The following is a 27,519-nucleotide window of genomic DNA, read 5'->3' on the forward strand; positions in this document are numbered from 1 at the left end:
TGGGCTGGTGAGAAGCAGGGGAACAGAGCCTGCCCAGAGGGCCAGGATGGGGAAGGGCTTGGGTGGAATAACAGTTTAGGAGAATCTAGAAGCAGGGGCCATCATTTACACAGGACTAATGTCTTGACTGCCCTTAGCCAGGCTCTTTATCCCTACACCAGTCTCCCAGCATGAGGCATGTGACCCAAGAAACCCTCACATCTGAGGGCATGTACTTTTTTTTTTCTCATTTGAAATGAACAACCCAAGGGTGATGTTGCTGGATGTGCTCTGGAGAAGGGACACAGGCTTTGTTCTTAAAAGGCCCTCCCAAAGTAGAGGAAGGCCTCTCGGGTCTTCTGGCTGGAGCAGCAGAAGGCATAGAGGTGAAAAAAAAAAATAGCAGCCTAGCGTGGCTCCCTCCATTCTACTTGGGAGGAGGGAGGAAGAGGTGCTGTACCTGCCCTTGTCCCTCTCCTGGCAATCTGCTGGGGGTAATTCTCAGGGGACACACCAGATATGTAGAAAATGGTAAAAGTCAATACAGTCTCCAGTGTCAGAGAATCCTCTAGATGGTGGAGCTGGTGTGAAGACAGGACTGACCAAAACTAGTTCCTAGTTAGTGGTAGTAGTGTCCTGTGAGAATGAAACCCAAGGTGTCCCCCTGGACTGACTAGTCTCACATTGTCACTCCAGTGAGAACATTACCGGAGTTAAGAACCATGGTTTGCATCATAAGCATCCCTAGCTTCCGATTTCATCTCCGATGTCTGATTAATCTTTGAGGCCTTGACATTCAGTGAATTGGAATTCATGGCCCTCCTCCCACTGAATAAAGGTAGGATGACACTGCCTTTTACAAGTCATAATGGCTTAATCCAGACACAAAGAATGACCAAAACCCAGAGGAATCTAAAGAAAATGATGACCTCATCATCCCCACCCATCCCCTCCATGTCCAACCTGCTCCTCCTCACCATCAACTCAGGTGGCCAGGCCAGACCTCAAGTACCATCCTTGGCTCTTCCATGATGTTTAACTCCGTTGACCTCTCCAGCCCATCCACGTCTTGCTTGCACCACCACTGCCTTGTTGCGGGCCACCATTGCCTCTGTTGCCACTTACCGACTGGGCGCCCCGGCTCTTGTCTTGCCCTACTCTCGTCTTTTCTCTCAGGAGAAACCAGAGGGATCTTTTGAGAGCTGACCATGTTACTCCCAGTTTAAAATTTTTCAGTAGCTCCCATCTGTCCTCAAGAAGAAGGAGTCCCAACCACTCAACATGGCTGTCTCTCCTACTTCCCCAGCCTCGGCCCCCTCCTTCTACACTCACTATCACCCAGCCCCTGCCCTGCCACCAAAGACACACACACACACACACACACACACACAAAGTGCTTGCACTCACCCTCTAGACTCCAGCCAAACCTAGTCACTTGTAGGTCTCAGAAGTGCCATGCTGTCTTGCCATTCCTTCTGCCTAGAACACCGTTCTCTTCCACTTTCGCCTCACCCTTCCCTTGGCTAGCCCCTTCAGGTTTCAGAAGGAACCTCCTCTGGAAGCCTTCCCTGAACCCCCACATCTCGGCCAGGCACCCCCACCTCCCAGCTTAGAGTCTCTGCCCTTCTCTTGGCAGGGCACTGGCTACACTGCACCCCAGTGCAAGTCAGAGCATCTGTCTCCACTGCACCCTGAATGCTGGGAGGGCCTGGAGACCATGTGTCAGCACTTGCTAATCATTTGTTGAATAAATAAATGAATTGAATGGAAAAGCCCAACTTCCTGCTTGAGAGCACTGTATCAAATTCTGGGCTGAGTCACCACAGATATAGGTAAGCAACTTGGATCGCTAATTGCTCTGCCTATAGGGAGACTCCCCAGGGATCTCCTGGGACCCCCCCCCCCCCCCCGTTGACTTTTCCTGGAACACCCGCCATTCCTCCTTAGCCTGAGACATTCTCCTCAGGTCTGCCTCTTGTATAGTAGGAAGGAGCCTGCAGGCAGGGACCCCACCAACTCTATACCCATTTACTTAGCATGATTTGATCGAACCCATAAAGGCCCCTTTGCCTCTGAAATCCCTTTCCTATTATCAGTCCATGCCTAAAATTCTCCCATTAAGCCCGTTAAATAAAATCTCAGTATTTTTGGCCTAAGGCTTAAATCTCTAGGTACGATACAAATACTCCTGGAAGAGACAGCATTGATCAGACACCCACACTTCCAGCATTGATTTGTTTTCCAATTCTTTCTAAGAGAGCTGGTCCCACCTCTCTCCACAAGGTTGGGAAGGAGAGTGCAGCCGAAGGAGGGGGAAATCCTCGGAAGGGAGAGATGACTTGAGGGAGCAAGGCCACCAGGGGCCCGGAGGATACTCTGACTGGAAGGGGAGTGACCGGCATGCTGGCAATGGAGAGTGATTAGGCAATGCTGACCCAATTCTGAGGATTTCAGAGACTGCAGGGGATTTCCTAGGCATAGATGGTTCTAATCCTTGTTCCTCTTAAGTGATAGAGGGCTTGGTCATTTGAATGACATGCCTCCCTTTCCTGGGATGTGGAGGGCAGAAGATGACTCAATGATACCTACAGATGTTGAGAACACAATCTTCCTAATACCTCTGGAGACACCTGCCTCGCATCACTTGGGGTACTGGTTTGAGTTTTAACTTGATTTTCCCAAGAGGAATAAAAGCTCTTGGCCACTGGGAGCCTTCCAGGTCCACTCTATCCAGTCCTGGCCAAGGGCTGGGTGGAGCGCTCCTTGACAAGCGAGTCATCCCCGAATCTCATCCCTTTCAGGCTCCTTGAAATCTTGGGAAACTCAGGCACACACTAGAGGATTGAACCAGAGTGGAGCTCATTTTTGATCCAAGCTAGAAGAGAACAATTTGCGGCAAAAGTAACCCAGGACCCAGAAGACATCATGATAGTCACCAACCATATCAGGCAAGGCAGCAACAGAGCCCAGCCTAGGTCCACTGTGGGTTCTATACACAACGTGCCCCGGGCTGCCCCCCCCCCCAGACACTATGGATGCCTCCCACCCTGTTCCTCAGGGGAAATGAGGACAACATAAACAACAAGGGGGTCCCCAAGGGGACCTGGAAACCTCCCAAAGGCAGCCTGTGTGCCAGAGGGACTCGTGGGGAAAGGGAAGAAGAAGGTGGTGGGTCTGACTTCAGCCCATTTGTCTGGCTGCCTCTTCCCCCATCCCCTTACCTCTGGGATATGCAGGGGATGGGTGTGGCAGAAGAAAGAGGCCTGGACAAAGGGAAGGTCTGCACACGCAGAGGTGCAGGCATGCCACCAGCGTGGGCAGCCCGGGTGACCCGCAGGGTTGGGACGGACACACCTCAGGAGTGGGGACAGGTGAGGGCAGGTGTGGGCGTGTGCAAGCTGCGGGTAGCCTGGGGGCGCGGGGAGTGGGTGGGCACTGCCCGGGGGTGGGTGAAGCGTCTGAGTGACCCACCGTGGCATGGGCAAGAAAGGCGCAAGTGGTGGCCAGGCCCTGCCCAGGGAACACTTCTCCTCAACTCACTCTCCGGTGGCCTGGGAGGTGCCGAGAAGCCCGAGAAGTCCCTGGCTCTCCTGCCAGCCTCTTGGCAGAGCCGGGCCCAAACTGGACGCTGGCTGACCTGGGCTCTGGACACTTGCCCTCCAGGGGGTCCAGCTGGAGTCCTTCCCGACTGCTTGGCTTTCCCTCAGCCCCAGGGCCCTCCCGCCTCTGCCCTGCACACTCAGGCCTGCATTGTGGCAACCGTTTCTCAGCAAGTTTGTCAGCCTCTCCCCACCTATGCTCCGGCATAGTCTGCCTCTCGCCTCAGGAAATCACGCAATCCCTTCCTCCGGAATTCGGGAGCCCTGCCCCTCGGACCCCCATCCCTCCTCTGCCTGGCCCCAGCCTCCTCCTGCTTGTCTCCTCTACTACTCCCACCTTTAGGCAATCATTCGCCCTCACGCGCCGAATGGGCCTCAGCACTACCCTCAGGCTGCTCAGAGAAGCAAGTGTTGTTTGGAGGCGGCCCCCAGCAGGTGCTCACAGAGGCCAGGTGGCTTCTCTCCCGCCCTCAAGGTGGCCTCTCTCCCCAGATCGGGCTCCCAGGACTTCTAGGCGCTCACACTCTGCCTCTCTCAGACCCCAGGCCCTCAGAGCAGCCTTCCTTAGCTACTCCCGGCTTTCAGTGTCCTCCTCCAGTTCTTTTTTTAAGATTTTATTTATTTATTTATTTATTTATTTATTTATTTATTTATTTATTTATTTGAGAGAGAGAGAGAGAGAGAGAGAGCATGAGCAGCAGGTGGGACAGAGGGGGAGGCAAAGGGAAGGGAAAAGTCTCCAGCCGACTCCCTGCTGAGCATGTAGCCCAACACTTATTGCTGCTCCCCTCTCATAACCTGGAGATCATGACCTGAGCCCATACCAAGAGTCAGAGGCTTAACTGCTTCACTGATTGAGCCACCCAGGTGCCGCCAGTTCTTTTTACGTTTTTATTTTTTAAAGATTTTATTTATTTGTTTGACACAGAGAGACACAGTGCGAGAGGGAACACAAGCAGGGGGAGCGGCAGAGGGAGAAGCAGGCTTCCCCCCCGAGGAGGGAGCCCGATGCGGGGCTCAATCCCAGGACCCTGGGACCATGACCTGAGCCGAAGGCAGACGCTTAACGACTGAGGCATCCAGGCGTCCCCCCTACCCCAGTTCTAAATTCTCTAGTGACAAGTTAGAATGCCATCTCCTGTTACTAGTCTATAATTGCTTCGGGTATAAATGTTTCCCCTTGTTAAAATATACACTTGGTATCATAGCTCTCTGCATTCTCTGCCCCCCTGAGGCCCTCTCTAGCCTGAATCCCAGGGGTGAGGGTAGTACGAATAAAATGGAGCTCTGGGGAGCCCTGGTGGCTCTTGGGCCATTCCTGTGTGGTCATCAGTGAGTGGGGACACGCCCTCAGCCAAGGGGCCTTGACACGGAGCTTTCTCCGCCTTGAGGGCCAAGCTTCTTTCCGGATGGGGCAAGTTGAAGGTGGCATAGGGAGGGGATCTGGGTTCTTTGGAGTTCTCAAATTCCACCCCAAAGACAAGCATGAGGGGAGCATCCTACCTACCCAGATGCATTCATTTCTCACTGAAGCCAGAGACTTCCCAGGGCCCCCCATAACCTGGGAATGCAGCAGGGGCTGGGATGAGGGCCAAGTTAGGTCTGCGAGAAAACACTGCACAAACAGTGCCAGTGAGTCAAACTGCATCCATGGGGCTACGCTGCAGAGCTGGCTTCTCTCATGAACTCCAGAACCCAACTTAGGATCCATGCACTGAGAAGGGGCACTGGGGCTAGGCTGACAGATGGGCCTCTCCCTCTCCTTCACTTCTAACAGCCCATCAACTCATGCAGAAGCAAGGAGTGCCCAGTGTGGGAGAAGCTGATGCTCCTGGAAATGGGTGCTAGAGGAGGGGGGAGTGGGGAGGAGACAGTGAGGTGAACAGGGTTCTCAGACCCAGGCGGACTGCAGGGGCTGGTAGTCCCAAGGTCACAGGTGAGAGGAGGGGCCTGGAAAAATGATGTAAACCCCAAAGTCTGAAATACAACCTGAGTAGGGCGGACACACCCACCCCCATCCACCCCCACACCCCCACACACCTCTGATGTGTCTCCAGCCAGAGCCTGACTCCAGCCACGTCCCTCAAACAGAGAAGGAGGGAAGACAGGAGGATACTCACCCCTATCAGCCTGTCGGACGTTCTTCATCCGGATGACCTTCACGGTCAGTAGGTGGCATGGAGACAGCCCGCCCTGTGAATTGAGAGGTTAGCAGGCTCACTCTTCAGGCAATGGCAACTGACAGAGAGAACAACTCAAGTGGGCCACAGGCTCCCACTGCTCAGACCCAAGAAGCCTCCTCCCAGGCCATCTGCTTTTCTGGGCTCCGGAGGATGCCGCTGGTCCCCAAGCCTGCTGAGGTGAGGGGCTTCTCCTCCCCCCACTACGAGCCAGCACCCCTTGGAAGGCGACGGCTTCAGGCCTGTCCTGTTCATGTTTTTCCTGGTTGAATCTCAGGATTTGAAGTCCCTTCCCCGAGAGTTTCACCCAGGCTTAGAGGAGTCTGTTTACCATCACTCCTAGCCCGTACCTATGGCAGATGCCCTGGGATCCCTCCCATGGACCAAATGACCATATTTATAGAGGCCTTTGAACTAGAAGCCTTTACACTCCACGTAGTTCACCCTGTTGCCAAAATCTTGTTATACATCTTTAAGAGGATGCAATTCTCTATTTGAAACATTATGGGGGTTCTGGGAAAAACACAAAAATATGAAGAAAAAGAAGAGTCTCCAGCATCCCACCACTCGGAGACGATCACTATTATCACTTTTTTGGGGTTTTTTAAATGTTATAATTATTTTTATTTTCAACTCAGACTGTACACAGATAGTTCATCTGCCTTGGCTATTGTCAGAGATAATATTGCAAGAGCTAGCTAGCTAGCATCTATTGAACACTTACTATTTGCCAGACACTTTTCTTACATTTTTAAATCTTTTTTTTTTAAGATTTTATTTATTTATTTTTTCAACAGAGAGAGAGAGAGAGACAGCGAGAGAGGGAACACAAGCAGGGGGAGTGGGAGAGAGAGAGAAGCAGGCTTCCCATGGAGCAGGGAGCCCGATGTGGGACTCGATCCCAGGACCCTGGGATCATGACCTGAGCTGAAGGCAGATGCTTAACGACTGAGCCACCCAGGCGCCCACATTTTTAAATCTTCATAAGACCTTTATAACAGAGGTATTGCTATCTTTTTAAATTGAGATATAATTGACATATAACATTGTATTCGTTTTAAGTGTACAACGGAATGATTTGATATACACAGATATTGCAATATGATTACCACAATGAGTTTAGTTAACACCCACCACCCTACACAGTGACAATGATCTTTTTTCTTGTCATGAGAACTGTCATCATTTTGATGTCTGTCCTTCCAGCCTCTTCCGGGGCTTCATTCTAAGCAGCGACACCACAATGACGCCTGGGAAGGTTGCTACGTAGACCCTGAGATAGAATTAGGGTCTCTTCGTCCTCAATCCCCAACAGCTGCCTCGAAATCAGAGCAAAAGCCAAACGGACAGTTATAAATAGGTGTGAGGAATCCCTTCGTGAGGTTAGCTCTGAAATATTGGGTGTCTTCACAGTCAATAACTTGATCTCACAGGATTCTGTTTGGAGCTGTATGAGTTGAGCCAAAGGCCATAAACACCACTTCTCCCCCTGGCTCTGGAACTAGGGCTGGGCCTTTGGCCAGACCCGTTCTGGGCAGGGTGGGCTCCTCATTTCTCACCGCCCCCGTCAGGCGGAGTGGGTGTCCTGGCCTGATCTGGCGAGAAGAGGGAGTCGGTTTTCACCCAGGAGAGTGGTTGTGGCAAAGCCTGTTCTCACTGGCCTACATTCTCAGAGGGCAACTAGAGTTCAGGTGGGTGGCCAGAGGCCTCAGCCCAGGCGAGGGTCAGTCCTCAGGGACATTTCATAGTGTTGAAGGGCTCTCAGCCATCACGGTCCTTCTCCTGCCCCCCAGAGGGGCTGCCCTCCCCCATGTGTCTTGTCTGGAAGGGCATGAGCATTCATGGCTTCCCTCAGGACCTCACTCGATGTCCCCCTGCCTTCCAGGAAAAGCCCTCTGCTGTCATCTAATCCTGGCACCCTCCAGGGAGGCTGCCCAACTCTCCCCACTCTAACTCAGCAGCGCTAACCCCCTCAGTGACGACCTGACGAGCGTCTGCCATATGCTAAGCGTAGTGTATGTAATCTCTACGTTCCATCTCGCTCAGTCCTCACAACCTCCCCCCCCCCCCCCACCGCCGGCCAAGGAGCAGTTATTATTAGCCTCACTTTACAGATGGTGAATCTGAGACTGAGTCCTTTGACGTTGGGCCCTCAGCTAGAATCAAAGGAGCCCAAGTTTGAATCCAGCTTTAATTCTTCAGCTTGAGCTCGTAACCACGACCATGGTGTCGCCTTACTTGGAAGCGACCGTTAACGTTCAACGCGAAGACAGGTGTCACTTGCCCCCCACCTCCTTCATCTTTTCCTCTTAGAACCTCTTTTCCTGACAGATTCTCCTTTTCACTCTGAATTCCCCCAAGACTTCACAATAACCCCCAAACTCTGATGGTCCTTTCACTTGCAATGCTTGGACTTGCTACATTTCTGCCACTATATTCCACGATCTCTCTCTCTTTTTTAAAGAGCCAGCGCACACCAGAGCCTAAGGTTCTTGGAGGAGTTCTACTTCCCAGGAGCCACAGAAGGCTCCTTTGTGGTCTACCTGGAGTCTCAAATCACAACTTCAAGCTCAGGAATTTGCAGAAGAGACCCAATTCCAAAGTGCTCTACAAACGACTGACATCTCACCAGCAGGGAGACAGAAGCTGGCAAGGGGGGTTGAGAGAGAACCTAGAGGGGTCATGCTGGGAGGAAGGCTGTGGGAACATGGGACTCAAGTCTTGGGCCCAGATGATTCTGATAACCAGGTCTGTGAAAAATGACCGTCTTGGATAAAAATGAATGTACCTATTTTGCTCCTGCTCTAACCAGCTCAACAGAAGTGATGCTAGGGAGAAGCAAAACTTCATGGCCCCAGAGGTAACTGATACACAGTAGAAAGATCCAATAGAACAAAGCACAGTGTCTGTGGCTGTGCAGATGGCAACCAGAAACCGGTGACATTATGGAACCCAAGTTTACGGGGTAGCTTACCGTGTGGTAAGGGTAAAACCCTTTAAGGACTTGGACAAGCCTGTCCCTGGGATGGGATGCCTTGGCTGGTTATCAGGGTGAAAATCAAATTATTTAACAACAGCCACGGCCGGGCATCAGGCCAACTGGGCTGGAGCCCTGGAGCAGGGGTGGGCATGGATCCTCTGGTTCATGGGGTCATTGGAGGCTCCTGGGTAAGGACCAGGGAGCACTCAGGGGGTTTGGAGCTCAAGGCAGGAACTGTTTGGCCAACAGGAGAGAAGCGTATTCAGATGCATTAGGAACCATACAGCTGTGCGGGGAGGGTGGGCCTGATGGGTTTCGGAGAAGCCCCGTGGGAGAAAGGGCTCTGCTGCTCAGGCCGCAGACACCCAGCTCCGGCTCTGGCTCTGGCCTCCTCCCTGGCCTGGATTCCTGGGGCTGAGCGTGCCAGGACTCTACTTCCCCTTGAGACCTACTCAGGACAGGGGGATCTTACCAGCTCATGTGGAAAAGATGTCACTCTTTGACCTTCTGGACTGGCTATTAGGCAATTCAATAGTCCCCCTTCCCGCCCCCAGCTTCATAGGCAGGACCTGGCGGGGGGAGGTTGTGGAGCACAGCTCCCCAGCCTCCTCCAGCGTGCCAGGCCCTGAGCCCGCATGGGGCGCACTGCCTCTGTTCTCATCTAGCTCCCCCAGCACGCTCCGAGGAAGGTGCTGTTAGCCCTACTTTGTGGAGGAGAAGCCTTGGTTTAGGGAGACTGCTTCTCACACAGGGGCACATGGTGCAGAAGCCGCGGGGCCAGGCCTCGGGTGTAGATCTACCTGACCGCAGGGCGGCACACGTTCCAGCTGCCCCGGGGGCTGGCTCTCACTGAGAGTTAACCAAACTGGCTAAAAGCTTGCTCCGGGTCATGCACTGGACTACTTAATAGGAGAGGCAGGAGTAAGCCCTCAGCTGCCAACTCAGGGCACCCCAGGTCTAGCTGTCACCACCAGTCGGTCAGATGAATAGTTACTGATGGGCTCCTGGGGGCAGGCTCCCATGTGGGGGTGGGAAATGGGGAGGGGGTCTGACACGTGGGGTTTCAGAAGTGGTGGGTGTGATCCCCATTCCCCCAGGGCCAGGCGAACCCTTACCAAACCAGTCCACAAGGTCTGGGGTGCAGGAGAAGGCAGACAGCTCCTAGCGAGCCTGTGGGAACTCCCTCCCCAGGGCTTCTCAGGGCAGGCCTGGCTGGTGAGGCCACCTCCTCCTCCCCAGAGAGCTGGGTGTATCCATCCCACCGGTTCCTTGCAACACCTGTGTCAGAGCTCCCAATAGCCTGGTGATAGCTTTCAGGGTGTGTGGGCCCTCCCTGAAAGAACACCATTGGGTTGGGGACTTCATGGGACCTCAGAACATTACCCAGCTAGTCTGAGCAACATCCCAGACCAGGGGGCTCCTGGGAGGAGCTACTATGGCTGTTTTCCTTTTTTATCACACAAGCTAGGTGAGGGGTCAGGGCAAGAAGTCCAGCTCTGAGGCACAGAGCCTCGGGGACCTGAGAGGGACAGGCACAATTCTCAGCTGCTCCACGCCCCCCTTCAAGGTGCTCTGTCCTTTCTGTGGAAGCTCTCCCCACTCCCAGCCCAGGTTCCAGAGGCTCCACCAGACTAGGGAGGCAGGAACAGGTGCTAACCAGAGGCTCTTCCAGCCCCCTGAGGGCCGTGGGGAAATGTGGGGGCACCCCAGAAGGTGATACCTATCCTGGCCAGGGCAGCAGGGCACCAGACACCATGCAGCTCGGAGCGCCCCTCCTTGGGCTCCTGGGAGGCTGCATGGGGTCTCCACCTCCCACCCTAAAAGGACAAGACATTTTCAGGGCATCACTCATCTCACTCAGGGATTCAGTGTGGGCTGGGGGAGGGGCCTGGAGAGGAGGATGAGGAAGAAGGTGCTGCTGCCAGGCCTGGCCATGGCGTGCCTATGGCAGACTGGAAGCTTGAAGTAAATGGGCAAGCTGAGACAGAGCCGGTCCGGAACCCTGGCAACCTGACCCTTGAACCCAGCGTCTCCCTAGGAGGCTACGAGGAGTCAGATGGACCCAGGAGTCTTGACCACAGATCCAGCTGGCCTTCTGGGCTGATGTGACAGGTTGGCAATGCCACTGATCCTTCCGAGACACCACACCGCATACTCACACAGCATGGCAGTTTAGAATGTCCACGGCGTAAATGCCCACTTACCGCTAGGACAGATGAGCACGGATCCACCCCTGGCAGTGCTGAGCACTGTCTACGTGGGTGCTGGCCTGGCCCCAGAAGGCCCTGAGCCACACCACAGCATCTGGTTGAGTCTGTGGGTACCCTCAGCTGGGCCATCCACCCAGAAGCCCCAACTGGGCCAGACCACATCCCCGGGTGCCTGGTCGGGGCTGCCCAAGCCCAGGTGCTCCGTGTCTCTGGAGTCTACAGTGCTCCCAGCCCTCCTGGTTCCTGCCTCCTGCCCTCAGCTTCAGGGCCCACCTACCCAGCACGGCTCCATCACCTCCAAGGCACAGGGGGCTGAAGGCTTGCCATCTTCTGCTTGGCGTAGGTCTGGTAGGTAGTGGGAGAGCCAGGCGGGCATCTGCCTGGCGAGCATCGTGGCGGCTCTCCAGCTGGGTGGCAAGATTGGGAATTTATATTCTGACTCAGAGCTCCGCCCTCTGGACACCTCTCTGCTGTGGCTGGGATTGCATGGGGAGGGGTTACGGTGGGTAGGCGGATGGCGGGTGGGGGGCCTCGAGCCCTTAGTATCAAGGGACCCTGAGGCCTTCAGATCTTGGAAATGCAGGAACCAGCAGGGGGCTGTGACCCTTGGGGTCAGCAGTCTGCTGCCCCCAGAAACTCAGAACCACCTGGCTGTCCAAGGGAATGGGTGGCAAGAAGAGCATGCTGGACCCTCACAACTTTAGGATGAGCCCAGCCATGATTTGGGAAAGCCCTCTCTCTTCAGGTTATCAAGATCATGGCTCAGAGATGCGCTTCTGGGCATCTTGGGGAATGGGGGATGGTACCCTCCCTCCTAAACTCCGCATAGTCCCACCGCTTGGTGCCCAGGAGCTGTGGGCAGGAAGCACATGGGAGGCAGGGATGATGGTCAAACTTAGAGGGAGAAGAAAAAGTGATTGCCTGAATCCTTGGTGAGGAAAGGGTCAAGTGCAAGTGTTCCCAGCTCTCCCTCCTGGGAGGCCAGGTGGAGAGAGGGTGTGCCCAGCCTCTGCCTATCTCAGGGCAGCTTAGAGGATGCTCCTGCTCCACCCAGCTGATCCCTATCTCTGGCCTGACGGCGGGCTCACTCAGGGGCCTGGTGAGGTGACTTCGCCTGCTCGGCTGCCCAGCTAGGTACATTGGGAGTTTCCTGCCTGAGCTATTGCCTAAGGCCCTACAACCGGCTTTTCTGGCCCACATATTAAAGCAAATTTTGGGAAATTGAGGGTGAGATCCGAACACAGGGCTGACAAGACCCAAATGCAGGGATGGAACCGGTTGGTGGTATCTGTGGGACCTCTTCCTATGCCAGGCAGAGATGCCCCCCACCCTGCTCTCCTCTGCTTGTCTGGCCTTCCAGAAGGCAGTTGGGCCCTCAGTCTGGACCCCTCTCAGCCTGCATCCGTCCCCTAGATAGTAGATCTACCCCACTGCCAAGGACACAAACTCAGCACCCACACCCCTCAGTGGAATCCACTAAATTTAATTTTGTTCACACACTTAGGGAGCACCAACTGCATCTATGCTACTGAGAGGGGGTTCCAGGCTTGAAGTTGCTGATAGTCCAGGTGAGGGGACAAATGCATCCAACCCCTCAGAGGCTCAGAGGTCCGAGTCTCCCATGGTAAAAGGGGGCATCCTAGAAGGAGCAATACAAATCCTTCACATTTGTAAACATCTGTGGTTTATAGAGCTCTGTCACATAGCTAATAACTGGGTAGGGAGCCCAGAAAATAGAAGGTAGATGTTGGCTGGGAAGCGAAAGAGCAGATCTGGGAAGGCTTCACGGAGGAGGTGGCGCCTGATTTGGGTCTTAGAGGATGGCTAGGATTTCAAAAGCTAATGATAGGTGGGAAAGGTATGCTAGGAGGAAGGAACAACATGAGCAAAAATAGGGAGGCCAGAAAGCAGGGTATGCTCAGCTATGCAAGTAGTCTGGAGTAGTAAGGTGTGGAAGGAGATGTGGGGGTGGAGTGTAGGACACAGGGAATGTGGAAGTTGGGCAGAGAGGAGGGATGCTCTGTGAAGGAACAAATCTGGAAAGATACATTAGGGCCCAATAGTTGTGACCCTCAGAGGCCAAGCTTTAAATTTGAACTTAGTCCGTAGGCAATAAAGAGCCACTGATGGTTTTTGAGCAGGAGAGTGACATGATCAGAGCTGAACTTTAAGAAGGCAGTGCTGATTGATGTTGTGGGCAACCCAGCTTACAGCACTACAGTGTCCTGAAAGTGAGGGGTGAGGGGGTATGGTGAGTCCTGGGGGACCTCCTCACTGGAGATCCTTCCTGTCTCTCCCTTCCCTTCACTCCCTTACCCTTTGCCTATCAAACAGGCCCAAGGCAAGCCCCAAACTCCAGGGCATTCCCCAAAACCTGGTACTTGATCCTCTCCTCACTGAAGAAGCCTGGCCACACCCCGCTCCATCCATCCAAGGTAATGCATGGAAAAATCTAGGTCTCCAACCCCTGTATTTCCTCATTGTCCATAAATGCCTCAAGAGCAGGGCCCCATTTAGCTGAATGGAATCAAATCGAATAGGAGGCTAACGAGGTGAGCTGGAGCTCCTTCCTCTGCACCCTCTGTGTGGCTTCTGACCACGTGGGAGCTGGTGCGGTGGTGAACTAAGGGGAACAATCCAGCAGCAAACAGGCCCTCACTGCCCACTGTGTGCCCAGCTCTGTGCTGACTGCTCAGGGCAGGGTCTGGAAGGAAAGGACCAAGAATTTATGATCTAGTGAAGGGAGAAGAGGGAGCTGAACTCAGGGGTAAAGGGTCCAGCGCAGACTTTAAGTGGGGCCGGAGGGGAGAAGGGCCTCCGTGGGGATGGCGGGAAGTGTGCTGGGAAGATGAGTAAGGAGTGCCAGTCCGTGTGACCAAGTAAGAACTGCATCAACCTCCCCTTCTCATCTAACACGTCTCCAAATGAACACACATTTGAAGCTAAAACACTTCCCTTGGTACACAGCTGATACTCCAGGCCAGGCCCCCTTTCTCCCCTTGTCCCAGAGTCGCTGTGTGGGGAAATTCTAAAGCTGCCGCTGCAGAGTGAAAGGGACTGAGTTCTTTCCCACTCAGCCCCTCTCCTCCTGGATGAGCAGGGAGCCTGAGATCTCCCCCAGAAACCCCAACCTGCGTCCTCAGAGGCCTCTGCCCATGGCAGTGTCTGGGCCTCGTTAACTGACTCCCACTGACTAGGGTAACCAGGACCTGCCTCTCACCAGCAGCCCCTTGGCCTCAGGTAAGCCAGCATTGAAAAGTACATTCGTCCTGCTGGTTCAGCTGACATCACTTCCCCGAAAGCCCCACAAGGGTGAATTACTCACCTTTCCTCTTTCAAGATGCCTCTGGTGCCTGTCCCTTCCTTCCCATTCTGCCAGTGGCATCTCTCTCTCAGCCTCAGCCTCCTCTCAGGGATTCATACCCCACACACCTGGCTGGCCAGGGAGCTTTGTAACCACCCCTTCGATCTGCCATCCTCCTGCTCAAATGCATCCGACGCTTATCCATCCTTTGCCAACAAATTCTGGATTCCAGGACCTTCCTTAAAGCAAGTAAAGCCCCCAAACAGGGGCGCCTGGGTGGCTCATTCATTGGGCGTCTGCCTTCGGCTCGGGTCATGATCCCAGGGTTCTGGGATCGAGCCCCACATTGGGCTCCCTTCTCCTTGGGAAGCCTGCTTCTCCCTTTCCCGCTCCCCCTGCTTGTGTTCCCTCTCTCACTGTGTCTCTCTCTGTCAAATAAATAAATAAAATCTTTTAAAATAAAAAAAAAAATAAAGCCTCCCAACAGTCCTATGTATATATGGAATTTTAGTATATGATAAAGGAAGTCTTTCAAATATGGATGAAAGGATGGGTTATTCATTATTGGAAAAGCTAGCTTGCCACTGGAATAAAATAGTTAGATCCTAATTTCATAACAACACAAAAACAGATTCCAGACAGATTAAATATCTAACCATTAAAGTAAAACAATAGAAGATTTAAAATAAGATATTAGAGAATATTAATAAGATACTAGGACGAAGAGAATCTTCTAGATGAGGTACAAAACCTAGAAGCCAATAAGGATATGTTACCTTATATCAGAATATACAGAAACATAAAATTTCAGTAAAGCAAAAGATGCCACAAGCACACTGCTACCTGCAAAATATATCCCAAATTTATTCCTCTTAATAAATATCCATGGGTAATAAACCCATCCTTTAAAAATACTGATAAGGGACACCTGGGTGGCTCAGTCGGTTAAGCATCTGCCTTCGGCTCAGGTCATGGTCCCAGGGTCCTGGGATCGAGCCCCACATCGGGCTCCTTCCTCAGCGGGAAGCCTGCTTCTCCCTCTCCCTCTGCCTGCCGCTCCACCAGCTTGTGCTCTCCCTCTATCTCTGTCAAATAAATAAATAAAATCCTTAAATACATAAATAAATAAATAAATAAATAAAAATACTGGTAAAGAGGAGCATCTTACCCTACCAGATTCTGAGATACACTACAAAGCCACACTTAGACAAACAGCATGTTGTTGGCGTAAGAACCAGACCAATGGGACGAAATAGAGAGATCGTAACATGCCCTGATAGTTAAGGGAACGTAATCATTGATAAAGTTGGCACCACAAATCAATAGGGAAAGAACAGCTATTTAACAGATGATGTGGACATGAGTGGTTCACTAAATAGAACAAATTAAACAGTATTCCCACTTATTTCTATACTCAAAAAAAAAAAAAAAAGGCTGTAAATGTGATCAACACCTGGAATGGAAAACTATAAAGTTAATAGAAGACAATGTAGGAGACTCTATTTGTGATTTGGGCATAAGAAGGATTTCTTAAAACAACACTTTGAAACCATGAACCGTAAGGCAAAAACATTTCTAAATGTCATTACATAAGGGTTAAGGATTTCTATCAACTAAGAACACACCGAAAAAGTTGATAGATTGCAGACAGAATGATGAAAGGTATTTGCAGTGCATTTGCAAATCACCAAAGGATCAACATCTAGCATATACAAAGAATTCTTAGGTTAATCCGCAAGAAAAAGATGGCTGTGCCAACATAAAAATGGACCAGAGATTGGAACCTGCAGTTTATGTAGCAAGGGAAACCCAAAAGGCTAACAGGCATTGGAGGAGATGCTCAAAATCATCCGCATTCAGGGAAGGGCACATTGAAACGCCAATGAGATTTCACTGTAGCTATTAAATTGGAAAACACTGAGAAGGCTGAATCAGAGTTGCCTTTCCCAACAACGAGAGAATGGGGAAGGATATGTGGGTACAAGGACATAACAACCAATCAAGAGGGCAAGCCGGCGGCTCATGGGACCAAAGAGGCCACACTCCACACTCCACATCCTCAGCCCTTGACACTCAGGGGAGATTTTTTCCCTCCAGCGCTCCCCAGCTTCATGGCCACTGGTCTAGTGCCAGCCATCACCTCCACTCGTCTCAACGACTGCGATAGCCTGACTGGTCTCCCTGCTTCCACTCTTGCCTTCCTACAAGACTTTCTCTGCAGAAGGCACAAGTGGTCTCCTAAAAACATAATCCAAGATATGATACATTAAATCAAACCAAATAACCACATCAGCTAGGTTCTGTGATGGCCCTGAGTAAAATCCCCCAGCCCCTTGTGGCTCTCACTTCTTGCCATGGCCCTGAAAGGTCCGGTGTGGTCTGGCTGCTCACATCTGTTCTACTCCTCCCCTCACGCACAAGTTTCAGCTACACTGGCCCTCTCCGCCTGGAACATGGCAAGCTCTTTCCTACATCAGGGATTCTGCACTTCCCATTCGCTGGGCTTATATCTTTGACCCTGACTCTGTGTGTTGCTGCTCTTTCTCAACATCATGGATCTGCTCAAATGTCCTTTTCTCCAGCAACTCTTACCTGACCGCCCTCCAGAACATGTATGCCTCTCACCCACCTACTTGCTTCTGGATCACTGTGGTTATTTGGTTTGATTTAATATATCATATCTTGGATTATCTTGTTCATTGATTCTTTTTGTCTCTTTCTATCAGACTGTAACCCTTTATAGGGTAGAGATATTGCTTGTCTTGTTCATCAACTGGAAACACCTAACCCCACCAGTAAAGGAATGGTTTGAATGTTAAGACACATTCACACACCTGGAATATTACGCAGATGTCAATAGAAATGAGGTGGCTAACATTTACTGAATGTAAACAAAGTGACAAAGACTATAAAATACCTTATATTACCTGTGAAGTAGCTAGTGTTATTATCTCACAAAAAAAAAAAAAAAGAATTGAGCCATGGAGAGGATAAGTAATTAGCTCAGGGTCACCATGGTAATTGACAGGACTGGGAGGCAAGTCAGTCTGACCCCGGAACTTCTGGCTCTAACGAGACACACATCAGGAGATGTGTGTTAATATGTTGAGATGTAACAGAACCTCTGGCCAACAAGCTAGACGTGACTCCATTTCATGATGAGGAGATACAAAATGCACATAAACATGACAAGAAAGGAACTTCATCCCAAAGAAGGTAATATTCTTAGTGTTGTCAATAGATCTGGCTCACAAGTATTTTCCGTTCTTTCTTTCTTATTTTTTCTTTCAATATTTTATTTATTTATTTGACAGAGAGAGAGAGAGAAGGCACAAGCAGGAGGGAGTTGCAGGCAGAGGGAGAAGCAGGCTCCCCACTGAGCAGGGATCCCGATGCGGGGCTCAATCCCAGGACTCTGGGATCATGACCAGAGCTGAAGGCGGACACTTAACTGACTGAGCCACCCAGGTGTCCCCGTTCTTCCTCTTTATAACAAGATGTTTAAGGCCCAGCCGAGCGCTTTGCATCCTGAAGTCGCTTGTGTCAACAGCCCAACATTGCGCCATCTTGTGAAGTTCCTGCTCCTAACAGTTGTGGTCTCTGGTTTCAACTAGAGGATAGGTTTTATTTCCCAGCTCTTGACTCTCTTTCACATAGCAAGACTGTTTGGAGCCTTTTGTACACTGCACTTACTCTTTGTCACTGGTCGCTTCTGTGAGGATGATATTGCCATTGTCTCAAACCTGACTGAACATGATATAGTTGGTTAGGGATCTAGACTTTCAAGTTTCAAAGACCTGGATTTGAACACTGCTTCTGCAATCCATTAGCTTCATGAACTTGGGTGAATTTATCCCTATACACTTGAGTTTCTCCATCTGTGAAATGGAAAGCATAATGATTTCTACCTCTCGGGGTGGTTATGGAGACTAAAGGAGATAAAGCGCTTAGGACATGGCTGACCTTCAGTCAGCGACGGTTTCACCAGAGATGTGTGATGCACAGTAATACCAGAGACACCAAGACATCATCCCTGCCCAAGGAGCTCCTGTCTATTTGGGTGAGTCGGAAAGGTCACACAAGTGGTCTCTGGATGATCCTGTCACATAGGAGGAGAGGTGTGAAAATATGCCACTCAGAAAGCATCGCCAACCAGGGCCGGGAAGGTCAGAAGAGGCTGCCTGGCACAGGAAGACCTTGCATTTGCCTTTGAAGGAAGGGGAGAGACCTGATGAATAAAGCAGGAAGGGGCATCTATGTCAGGCGAGATAGCATGAGCAAGGTTAGGGAGACTCAGAAAGGAGACCAAAGAAAGTTTTGGATATCAAGTGCAAGAATCATGATTTTTGCTGGCCATGGTAAAGCTCAGGGAAAGTTCCTGAGCAGAATGTTTGAGAAAGATAGCAAATCCCGCCCCCCTGGGGTAGAACAGGTGACCAGCGGCACTGCGCGGCCTGCAAGCGCTGGAGGGCAGGCGTGCCTCCTTTATCAGCCCAGTGTGGCCCCAGGGGCAAGCCGTGGGCTATGAAAGGCCCCGATCCACCTCTCCCTCTGCACCTGTGAGGAATGCTGCTGGGTCTCCACATGCCCTATCGGCTCTATGCAGACTGGCCCAGTTTCTCTGGCTGCCACTCGGGACCTAAGGGGCTGGGGCTCGGGAAAAATAAAGGTGTGCTTATCTGTGGAGGAGGGGGCTGACTCCAGAGCAGGCTTGTCAGAGGGAGATGGGGTGGGGGGAAGGGGGGTGGGTTGCAGATTCTATTCATTTCTTCATTTTGCCTTCCGTCAGCCCCGCCAGGCCAGAGCAGAGTCCTGTCCATCGTGGGTAGGTAGGGGGTAAGTCCACATAGGCAGACACTGTCTTTCCATATGGCTGCTTTAAACGGTTGGGAGGGCCTGGATATTGGGCAAAAGTCACCTGGCCATGGAGCCCACGTGGCGCCAGGTACCTGCGGCAGATGACATTACACTGGGGGAGAACATTGGCTCCTCACTAGGCTCTCATTCTGGAGAAATGGATTCTGAACAGACACTGCTTGCGAGTGAGGGACTCTGATTAGGAATTATCCTCTCCTGAGAACCAAAGATTTACCGAGGGGATTAAGGAAAAAAAAAAAAAGATGATCAAAACCACGATGAAGTACCACCTCACACCTGTCAGATTGGCTGTTACCGAAAAGACAGGAGATAACAAGTGTTGGCGAGGACGTGGGGCAAAGGGAGCCCTTGTTGGTGGGGATGCAAACTGGTGCGGCCACTGTGGAAAACAGTATGGAGGTTCCTCAACAAATTAAAAATAAAATTACCGTATGATCCGGTAATACCACTACTGAGTATTTATCTAAAGAAAATGAAAACACCAATCAGAAGGGATATGTGCACCCCTGTGATCATGGCAGCATTACTGACAATAGTCAAGATATGGAATCAAACTCTGTGTCCATCCATAGATGAATGGATAAAGAAGAGGTGCCATATATATACATATATAATATTATATATATAATGGAATATTACTCAGCCATAAAAGGAATGCGATCTTTTCATCTGCAACAACATGGATGGATCTAGAGGGCATTGTGCTAAGTGAAATAAGTCAGAGAAAGACAAATACCACATGATTTCACTTATATGTGGAATCTAAAACACAAAACAAAGAAAATAGAACCAGACTCATAAATACAGGAAACAAGCTGTTGGTTCCTAGAGGAGAGGGTTTAGGGGGTGTGCATGAACTAGGTAAAGGGGTTAAGAGGTACAAACTTCCAGTTATAAAAATAAACAAGCCACGGGGCTGTAACATACAGCTTAGGGAATCATCAATAATATTATAATAACTGTGTATGGTGACAGATGGTAACTAGACTTATCATGCCAATCGTTTCACAATGTATAAAAATATCACATCAGGGGTGCTTGGGTGGCTCAGTTGTTAAGCGTCTGCCTTCGGCTCTGGGCATGATCGCAGGGTTCTGGGATCGAGCTCTGCATCGGGCTCCCTGCTCAGCAGGGAGCCTGCTTCTCCCTCTGCCTACCGCTCCCCCTGCTTGTGCTTTCTCTCTCTCTCTGTCAAATAAATAAATAAAATCTTAAAAAAAAACAAGAAACATGGCTTCAGAATTTCTCTAGGCCTCAGTTTTCATAAATAACAGATACGACGTGAGCCCACGTCCACCATCCAGTAGCAAGGGCTTCCTAGTTAGAGACTCTGGAGACCGCTGAGCCCAGAGCACGTCTGTCCTGCTTCCCGCTGATGCCTGGGAGGTGTGGCCTCTCAGCGGTGCTCTTTGCTCACTGGAGGGCAGACAAAAGAGGCCAGGGCAGATTCATGGAAACTCTGCAAGGCTCCCGGAGTTAGCAGGGCTGTGGGCCTGTGGGAGAGGGTGGGGCCGTGCGGGCCGATGGCCGGAACCGTGCAGCTGGGCTTGGGGAGGCTGAGACCCCAGCTCAGGGGATGCCGCATGATGCGGCCCTTGCGGATGGCCTAGTAGGATGGTTGTGCTTTTGGTAAAGTGACCATTTGGTGAATTGACTTATTTTTTTACTTTAAAAATCAGCTTTTAGAGGTATAACTTAGTACAATAAAACACACCCATTCGATGAGTTTTGACAAACATACACAGCTGTGTAATCACGACCACAATCAAGATGTACATCATTTGCATCCTTTCCAAACGCTGCCTCATAGCCCTTTGCGGTCAGTCCTTGGCCTTTCCCCTGGCCCCAGGGTGCCACGGATCTGCTCGCTGTCACTGCAGATTAGAGGTGTCTTTCCTGGAGTTGCACATAAATGGGTCATAGTGCTCAGTCTTTTGTGACTGACTTCTTTTGTGTAATGTCAGGTTTTTGAGATCTACCCGTGTAGCTGTATTGCGTTTGTTCTTTTTCATTGCTGTGTAGTATTCCATTGTAAAAGTATTTACAATTCGTTTGTCCATTCATTGGTTGAAGGACAAAGCTGTTTCCAATTTTTATCACTTACGAATAAAGATGCGGTAAACACTTGCACACAGGTTTTTGTGTAAATATATGTTTTCATTTCTCCTGGGAAAATACCTATGAGCAGAATGGCTACGACTGAATGAGTTTTTCAAAGTGATCCAGAGCTAGGGGCTCATGGGACAATCCCAGGCCCCGGAACAGAGCCTCCCATCCTCAGCCCTTCTCCACTCTCGCTCTTTTGTCTTCTCTTCCCCTCCCCTCACCCTTCCCTTTGGCCTTCCCATCCCACAGAACCCATATAGGACAGATGTGGAGGGAGCCCCTGGCTTCTCCCACAGAGGGTGACAAGCGGCCCTCACTTTTCTTGGTCTGAAGCTGGCTGACCAAGCATCCCCCAAACTCTTCCAAGTCTCTTGACATCAGCTTCTCAGTCAGGGAACCTGGGGGGACCCCAGACAGGGAGAGGACCGGGGGGAGTCTTCTAGCAAGCTCAGCCCTGGGGTAATGTGTCAGGGCTAAGTTTGTACTGGTGCCATTGTTTTAAGAACTGTATCCAATGGGCGCCTGGGTGGCTCAGTTGGTTTAGCGACTGCTTTCGGCTCAGGTCATGATCCTGGAGTCCCGGGATCGGGTCCCGCGTCGGGCTCCCTGCTCGGCGGGGAGTCTGCTTCTCCCTCTGACCCTCTCCCCTCTCATGCTCTCTCTCTATCTCATTGTCTCTCTCAAATAAATAAATAAAATCTTTAAAAAAAAAAAAAAAGAACTGTATCCGATGGATCTAGTCTATCCCATTCACTGGTGCTCTTTTTTATTTTTTTAAGGATTTTATTTATTTTGGCAGGGGGGCGAGGCAGAGGGAGAGGGAAAGAGAGAATCTCAAGCAGACTCCCTGCTGAACACAGAGCCCAAAGCAGGGCTCGATCTCACGACTCAGAGATTATAACCTGAGCTGAAATCAAGAGTTGGACGCTTAATCGACTGAGCCACCCAGGTGCCCATGGTGCTCTGTCTTTTACCTGAATTTGGTTCTAGACCAGCTGTAGCAGAGGAACATAATTCCCCACTGGTTCCGTACGGTTCCAGCCCCTGAGCCACGGTTCTGCAGTCACTTCCTGAGAGCCGCTTTCACGTCTCAGGGCAGAGATGAAGACCAGGCAGTACTGGCCTGCGACGGTCTATGAGCAGGAGATGCCTTCATATCCAAGTCCTGGCTTTGACAGGGCCCAGCAGAATTGGGGCATGCCTTGGCTCCTTATTGATTTCAAGATCAGTGTCCATTCGTGTTCAGGAAAGCACTGTGGTGTGCTGGGCAGAGCCCTGGGCCGAAAGCTGGGAGTTGTGGGCTGCAGTTCGAGCTCCGCAGTATGACACAAAACAAATGGCTCCCTCTCTCTGGGCCTCACTTTCCTCTTCTGTACAATGGGAGGCTGGACACGGTGAGTCCCGAATCCCAGGAGCAGAGTCTGGCATCTGGAGAATGAAGTCCTGTTGTGCCGAACTGGATTCGTGTCATCAGCCCCTGGGGGTCCTAGAACGTGACCCTAAAGGCCCATTTCCACCTGTCCCCACAAGCCTCAGCCCTGCTTGCTCTGCCAGACTCAGGGTTTGTGTAAGCCTTGTAACTGGTTCAGGCAAAATACCCTGAGGATTTTTTTTCGTGGTACTTGGTTGATGTTGGTGTCGTGACCAGGGTTTGAGTTAAAGAATTTGCACGGAGGAAGTGGTGAGTGGCGCAGGTGACTGACACAGCAGTGACTTCTGGGAGGCCGGCTCACCCCTGGCTGCTTGCCGTCCTCTACCCCCGCCCAGCCTCCTTACAAGTGCTGGCTGGTTGGTGGCTGGTGGGCTTCAGGGCCCAGGCCTGGAGAGCAGAGGGGAGCTGCCGGGAAGCTGCACTGGGCCAAAGGGCATTCCTGGCGGTGGGGTGGGTGGGGCCGCCCTTGGGGCCGACTCTGCAGTTGGGTTGTTATAATCCAGGCTGTGCCTGGGCGAGGCTGAAGATGGGGGTGACCCAAGCACAGCAGGCAGAAGGGGCCCTTGGGTCTGTGAGGAGCAGAGGGGTGGGAGCCCTCTCCCCACCTGCCTCCAGCCCTCTGGGAGAGCCGCCTCCTGCTGCTAGCTGGGTCCTCCAGCTCTGTCCAGAGTGGGCCCTGGAGGGGGCTGGGCTCAGGCCTCATGTCCTGAGTGTGTGGGAGTTGGCAGCCTTGTAGCCATCTCCTGCCGAGTGCAGGTGACACCTCCCTCTTCCCTCTGTGCACATGCCTTTGTAGGGGTGTGGTGGGTGGGAGTAGGGGGTGCCAGTCCTCTTTCTGGTGATGCAAATCCTCAGAGGGAAGGACTCTGGGCTCCAATAGTGCAGACCAGGCCTCTGTTGTACCTGGCTTGGAGCCCTTAGCTCCCGTTTGCTACAAACAATAACTAAAGGCTCAATTAGGGTGACCAAATGACCCGGTTGACCAAGGAATGAGGGGTTTCCTGGGACGAGGGACTTTCAGTGCTAAAACGAGAATCCTGGGCAAACCAGGATGATTGGCTACATTATTTCTAACTTTTCTTGAAAAAAAATTTTTTTAAAGATTTATTTACTCCCTTGAGAGAGAGAGAGAGAGAGAGCGAGAGAGTGGGGAGGGACAGAGGGAGAGGGAGAGAGAAAGTTCTGCAGACTCCTTGCTGAGCTCCAAGCCTGACACAGGGCTCAATGTGGGGCTGGAGCCCATGATCCTGAGATCACGACCTGAACTGAAACCAAGAGTTGGAAGATCAACCGATTGTACCACCCAGGGGGCCCCTTGATAAGACTTTTTAAAGCAGAGACAAACCTGGTGTGCCACACCTGCAATTTGTAATTCTTTGTATTTATGAATATTTATAATTACTCCTAGATTTATAATTATTTGAGATAAAATAATTTGACTGTATTCTGGTTTTATTTTGCAGTATTTAAACAAAATCTATATGGAACAATTTCACGTATTCAAGCCAATTCTGAGGTTAAGAGGCAATTGAGTCTGTGTGTGGGATCCTGGTATGTGGACATAATGACCCCCAGAATTCCTTTCCCCTTCTTCTGATACAAGCACATTTGGGATTTTATGGAGTTGACAATCGTGGGGAATCTTCCTCTTTCCTCAGAGGTGGGGCCCTGGCCAGCCTGGCTAGTCAGCATTCCCATCCCCTTAGATTCAGAGATTGGTTCAGGAACAATTAGATCTTTTCCTGCTTCTTCTTTTTTAGGATTATATGGGGGAAGAGGAAGATTAGTGGGAGGGAGAAAAAGATATTATTCTTTTCTGCAGATTATGAACTCTAAGGAAGATGTAAGCTTTGAGACATCACCCCATAGAAGGGCTTAGCATAAGAAACTAAGCTGACATAGAAAAAAAGCAAAGTTGAGAGATACGGAGAAAAAGAGAAAGTTTTGAGGATGTGGTCTGGACCACTAGATCCAGCTATGCCTGAAGCCCACACATTCCTTGGACTTACCAATTACATGAGACAATAAAGACATCCTCTGACCCAACAGACCTTGTACTTACTTGAATCCAGCTTCTGTTACTCTGCCACTTATGACTGAAGGGGTTCTGACTAATACACCTGGCCACCACCTCTGTGGCAGGACTCTACTTGGGGCTCTCCATCAGGGAGAAGGGAGGGGAGGACTACCCGGGGTTGTATCCTCTGTCTCCTGAACTGAGTCCTTTATGTCTTTAGATTAGGGAAACCATATCTCCTCCAGGACACATTAGAGTAGGAGGTACATGTCTGTGCTTTTCTCTTCAGGGGTCTCTTTTGGGGATAATGGGGAAGAACTCTTTCAAGTGCTTTCTCTCATCTGCTCCCATCCCTCCTCTTGTTTCAAGGATTTGCTGAGATCTCTTGTTGGTCCTTGACTCTGGAAGTCAACCCTATAATACTTCTACCTCCCACACACATACCTTTTGCCTTTGTGACATCCCTGTACAGGCAAAGCCTTTCCTAGTCATAGGAGGACCAACCATTGCCTTCATCATTCCATTTCAATACCAGGTAAACTGGAATGGAGAGAGAGCATTGGTTACTGTCCCTGCCTAGAGCGGGGGCAAGAGCTCTCTAGTGACTGCATAGAATTTAATCATGGGAATTATGATTCTTCCTTGTTCCGGCTGGGAGTGGAAAGAGGCAGCCATCCTTCCCCAGTGAGTAAGGCTGAGTTGACGGAAGGGAAAGGCAGGCAGGATGGGGCAGGCCCGGAGATAATGCATAGGAAGAAACAGAGAGCAGAAAGACCCCAGGAAATGGAAATCATATCCTAAGCAAGTTGGGATAAGAATTCACAAAGGAGCTCAACACTTGACCTTCAGGATGACCTTTTAACCCAAGGACATCCAGCTGGGAGAGGATGGGAGGAGGGAGGGAGAAATGGCTTTCGTGCCCACATGAATCAGCCTCCCAGCAAAGCACACCTTCCCCGGCTTAGTTTCTAATTTGAATTTCTCCTTTTAAAAAAGTATTAAGCAAGGGGTACGTGCACCCCAATGTTTATAGCAGCAATGTCCACAATAGCCAAACTGTGGAAAGAGCCAAGATGTCCATCGACAGATGAATGGATAAAGAAGATGTGGTATATATATACAATGGAATATTATGCAGCCATCAAAAGGAATGAGATCTTGCCATTTGCAACGACGTGGATGGAACTGGAGGGTGTTATGCTGAGTGAAATAAGTCAATCAGAGAAAGACATGTATCATATGACCTCACTGATACGAGGAATTCTTAATCTCAGGAAACAAACTGAGGGTTGCTGGAGTGGTGGGGGTGGGAGGGATGGGGTGGCTGGGTGATAGACATTGGGTAGGGTATGTGCTACGGTGAGCACTGTGAATTGTGCAAGACTGTTGAATCACAGATCTGTACTTCTGAAACAAATAATGCAACATATGTTAAGAAAAAAGAAAAAGAAGAAGATAGCAGGAGGGGAAGAATGAAGGGGAGTAAGTCGGAGTGGGAGACGAACCATGAGAGATGATGGACTCTGAAAAACAAACTGAGGGTTCTAGAGGGGAGGGGGGTGGGGGGATGGGTTAGCCTGGTGATGGGTATTAAGGAGGGCACGTTCTGCATGGAGCACTGGGTGTTATGCACAAACAATGAATCATGGAACACTACATCAAAAACTAATGATGTAATATATGGTGATTAACATAACAATAAAAAATTTTTAAAAAGTATTAAGCAATTTTATGACATACAAAATGTATAGAGAGTAACAAAGTGAACATCCATAAATCCATTACCCAGAGTAAAAAATTAACAGAGTTAAGTTAACAGAGTTAAGTCCCCTGTGTGCCCCTCACATGGTCATTTCCCCTCTCTCCTGGGAGTAGCCACAATCCTGGATTTCTAGCCATCATTCTGAGGCGTTTCTTTATTCTTTTTCTAAATATGTCTGTATTCCATTTTGTATCACTTTGCATGTTGTAAACTTTATATAAGTGGTATCACATAAAGGATATGTATTCTACAGTCAACTTGGTTTTTTTCCCCACTAGACATTATGTTTATAGAACTTGCTTATGTTGATAAGTATAGATCTGACTCATTCATTTTCATAGCTGTAAAGTATACCACAATTTACTGCACATTTTTGTGTGATAGACATTGAAGTTGTGTCTAAGTTTTTATTATTACTATATTTTATCAAGTCTAAGGCATGCATTTTTTCACATTTAAAAATCTCTGAATTAAGAGATACTTATTAAAACCAATGATATGTTATACTATAATTGGCAATGTTTTCCCTTAGAGAATGATGTAGCTTAGATTCAATGAAGTGTGTAGAAGCGCTAACCCTACTGTGAGCTTTCCTGTACATGTCCTGTTTCTTTAGCATATTTCCTGTACATGTCCTGTTTCTTTAGTATATTTCCTGTACATGCCATTTTTTTTTAAGATTTTATTTATTTATTTGAGAGAGAGAATGAGAGATAGAGAGCACGAGAGGGAAGAGGGTCAGAGGGAGAAACAGACTCCGTGCTGAGCAGGGAGCCCGATGCGGGACTCGATCCCGGGACTCCAGGATCATGACTTGAGCCGAAGGCAGTCGCTTAACCAACTGAGCCACCCAGGCGCCCTGTCATGTTTCTTTAGTATACATCCCCCTGGAAGTAGAAATTGTTGGGTTATAAGGTATATTACCACCAACTTTACTGGATATTGCCAAATTGTTCTCCAAAGTATTTTTACTGATTTCTACTCCCATCACCATGGAAGAGGGTTCCCACTGGGGTATACCCAGGAGTATTGGCTGACTTTCTGAGTTATGCTAATCCAATGGGTATGAAAC

The 27,519-nt window shown here is 50.2% G+C and overlaps 1 protein-coding gene across 1 annotated transcript in view; it reads right to left on the minus strand.

Annotated features, from left to right (window-relative positions):
* The window catches only part of PLA2G4E (phospholipase A2 group IVE), a 66,241-nt gene that overhangs the window by 21,045 nt on the left and 17,677 nt on the right, over positions 1-27,519 (minus strand). Inside the window, exon 2 of the mRNA XM_027572022.1 lies at positions 5,699-5,771. Coding sequence (XP_027427823.1) covers positions 5,699-5,771 — 73 coding nt within the window. The remainder of the gene's footprint in view (positions 1-5,698; positions 5,772-27,519) is intronic.

Source organism: Zalophus californianus, chromosome 6 (assembly GCF_009762305.2).
Source record: "Zalophus californianus isolate mZalCal1 chromosome 6, mZalCal1.pri.v2, whole genome shotgun sequence".
In the NCBI taxonomy this organism is placed as follows: domain Eukaryota; kingdom Metazoa; phylum Chordata; class Mammalia; order Carnivora; family Otariidae; genus Zalophus; species Zalophus californianus.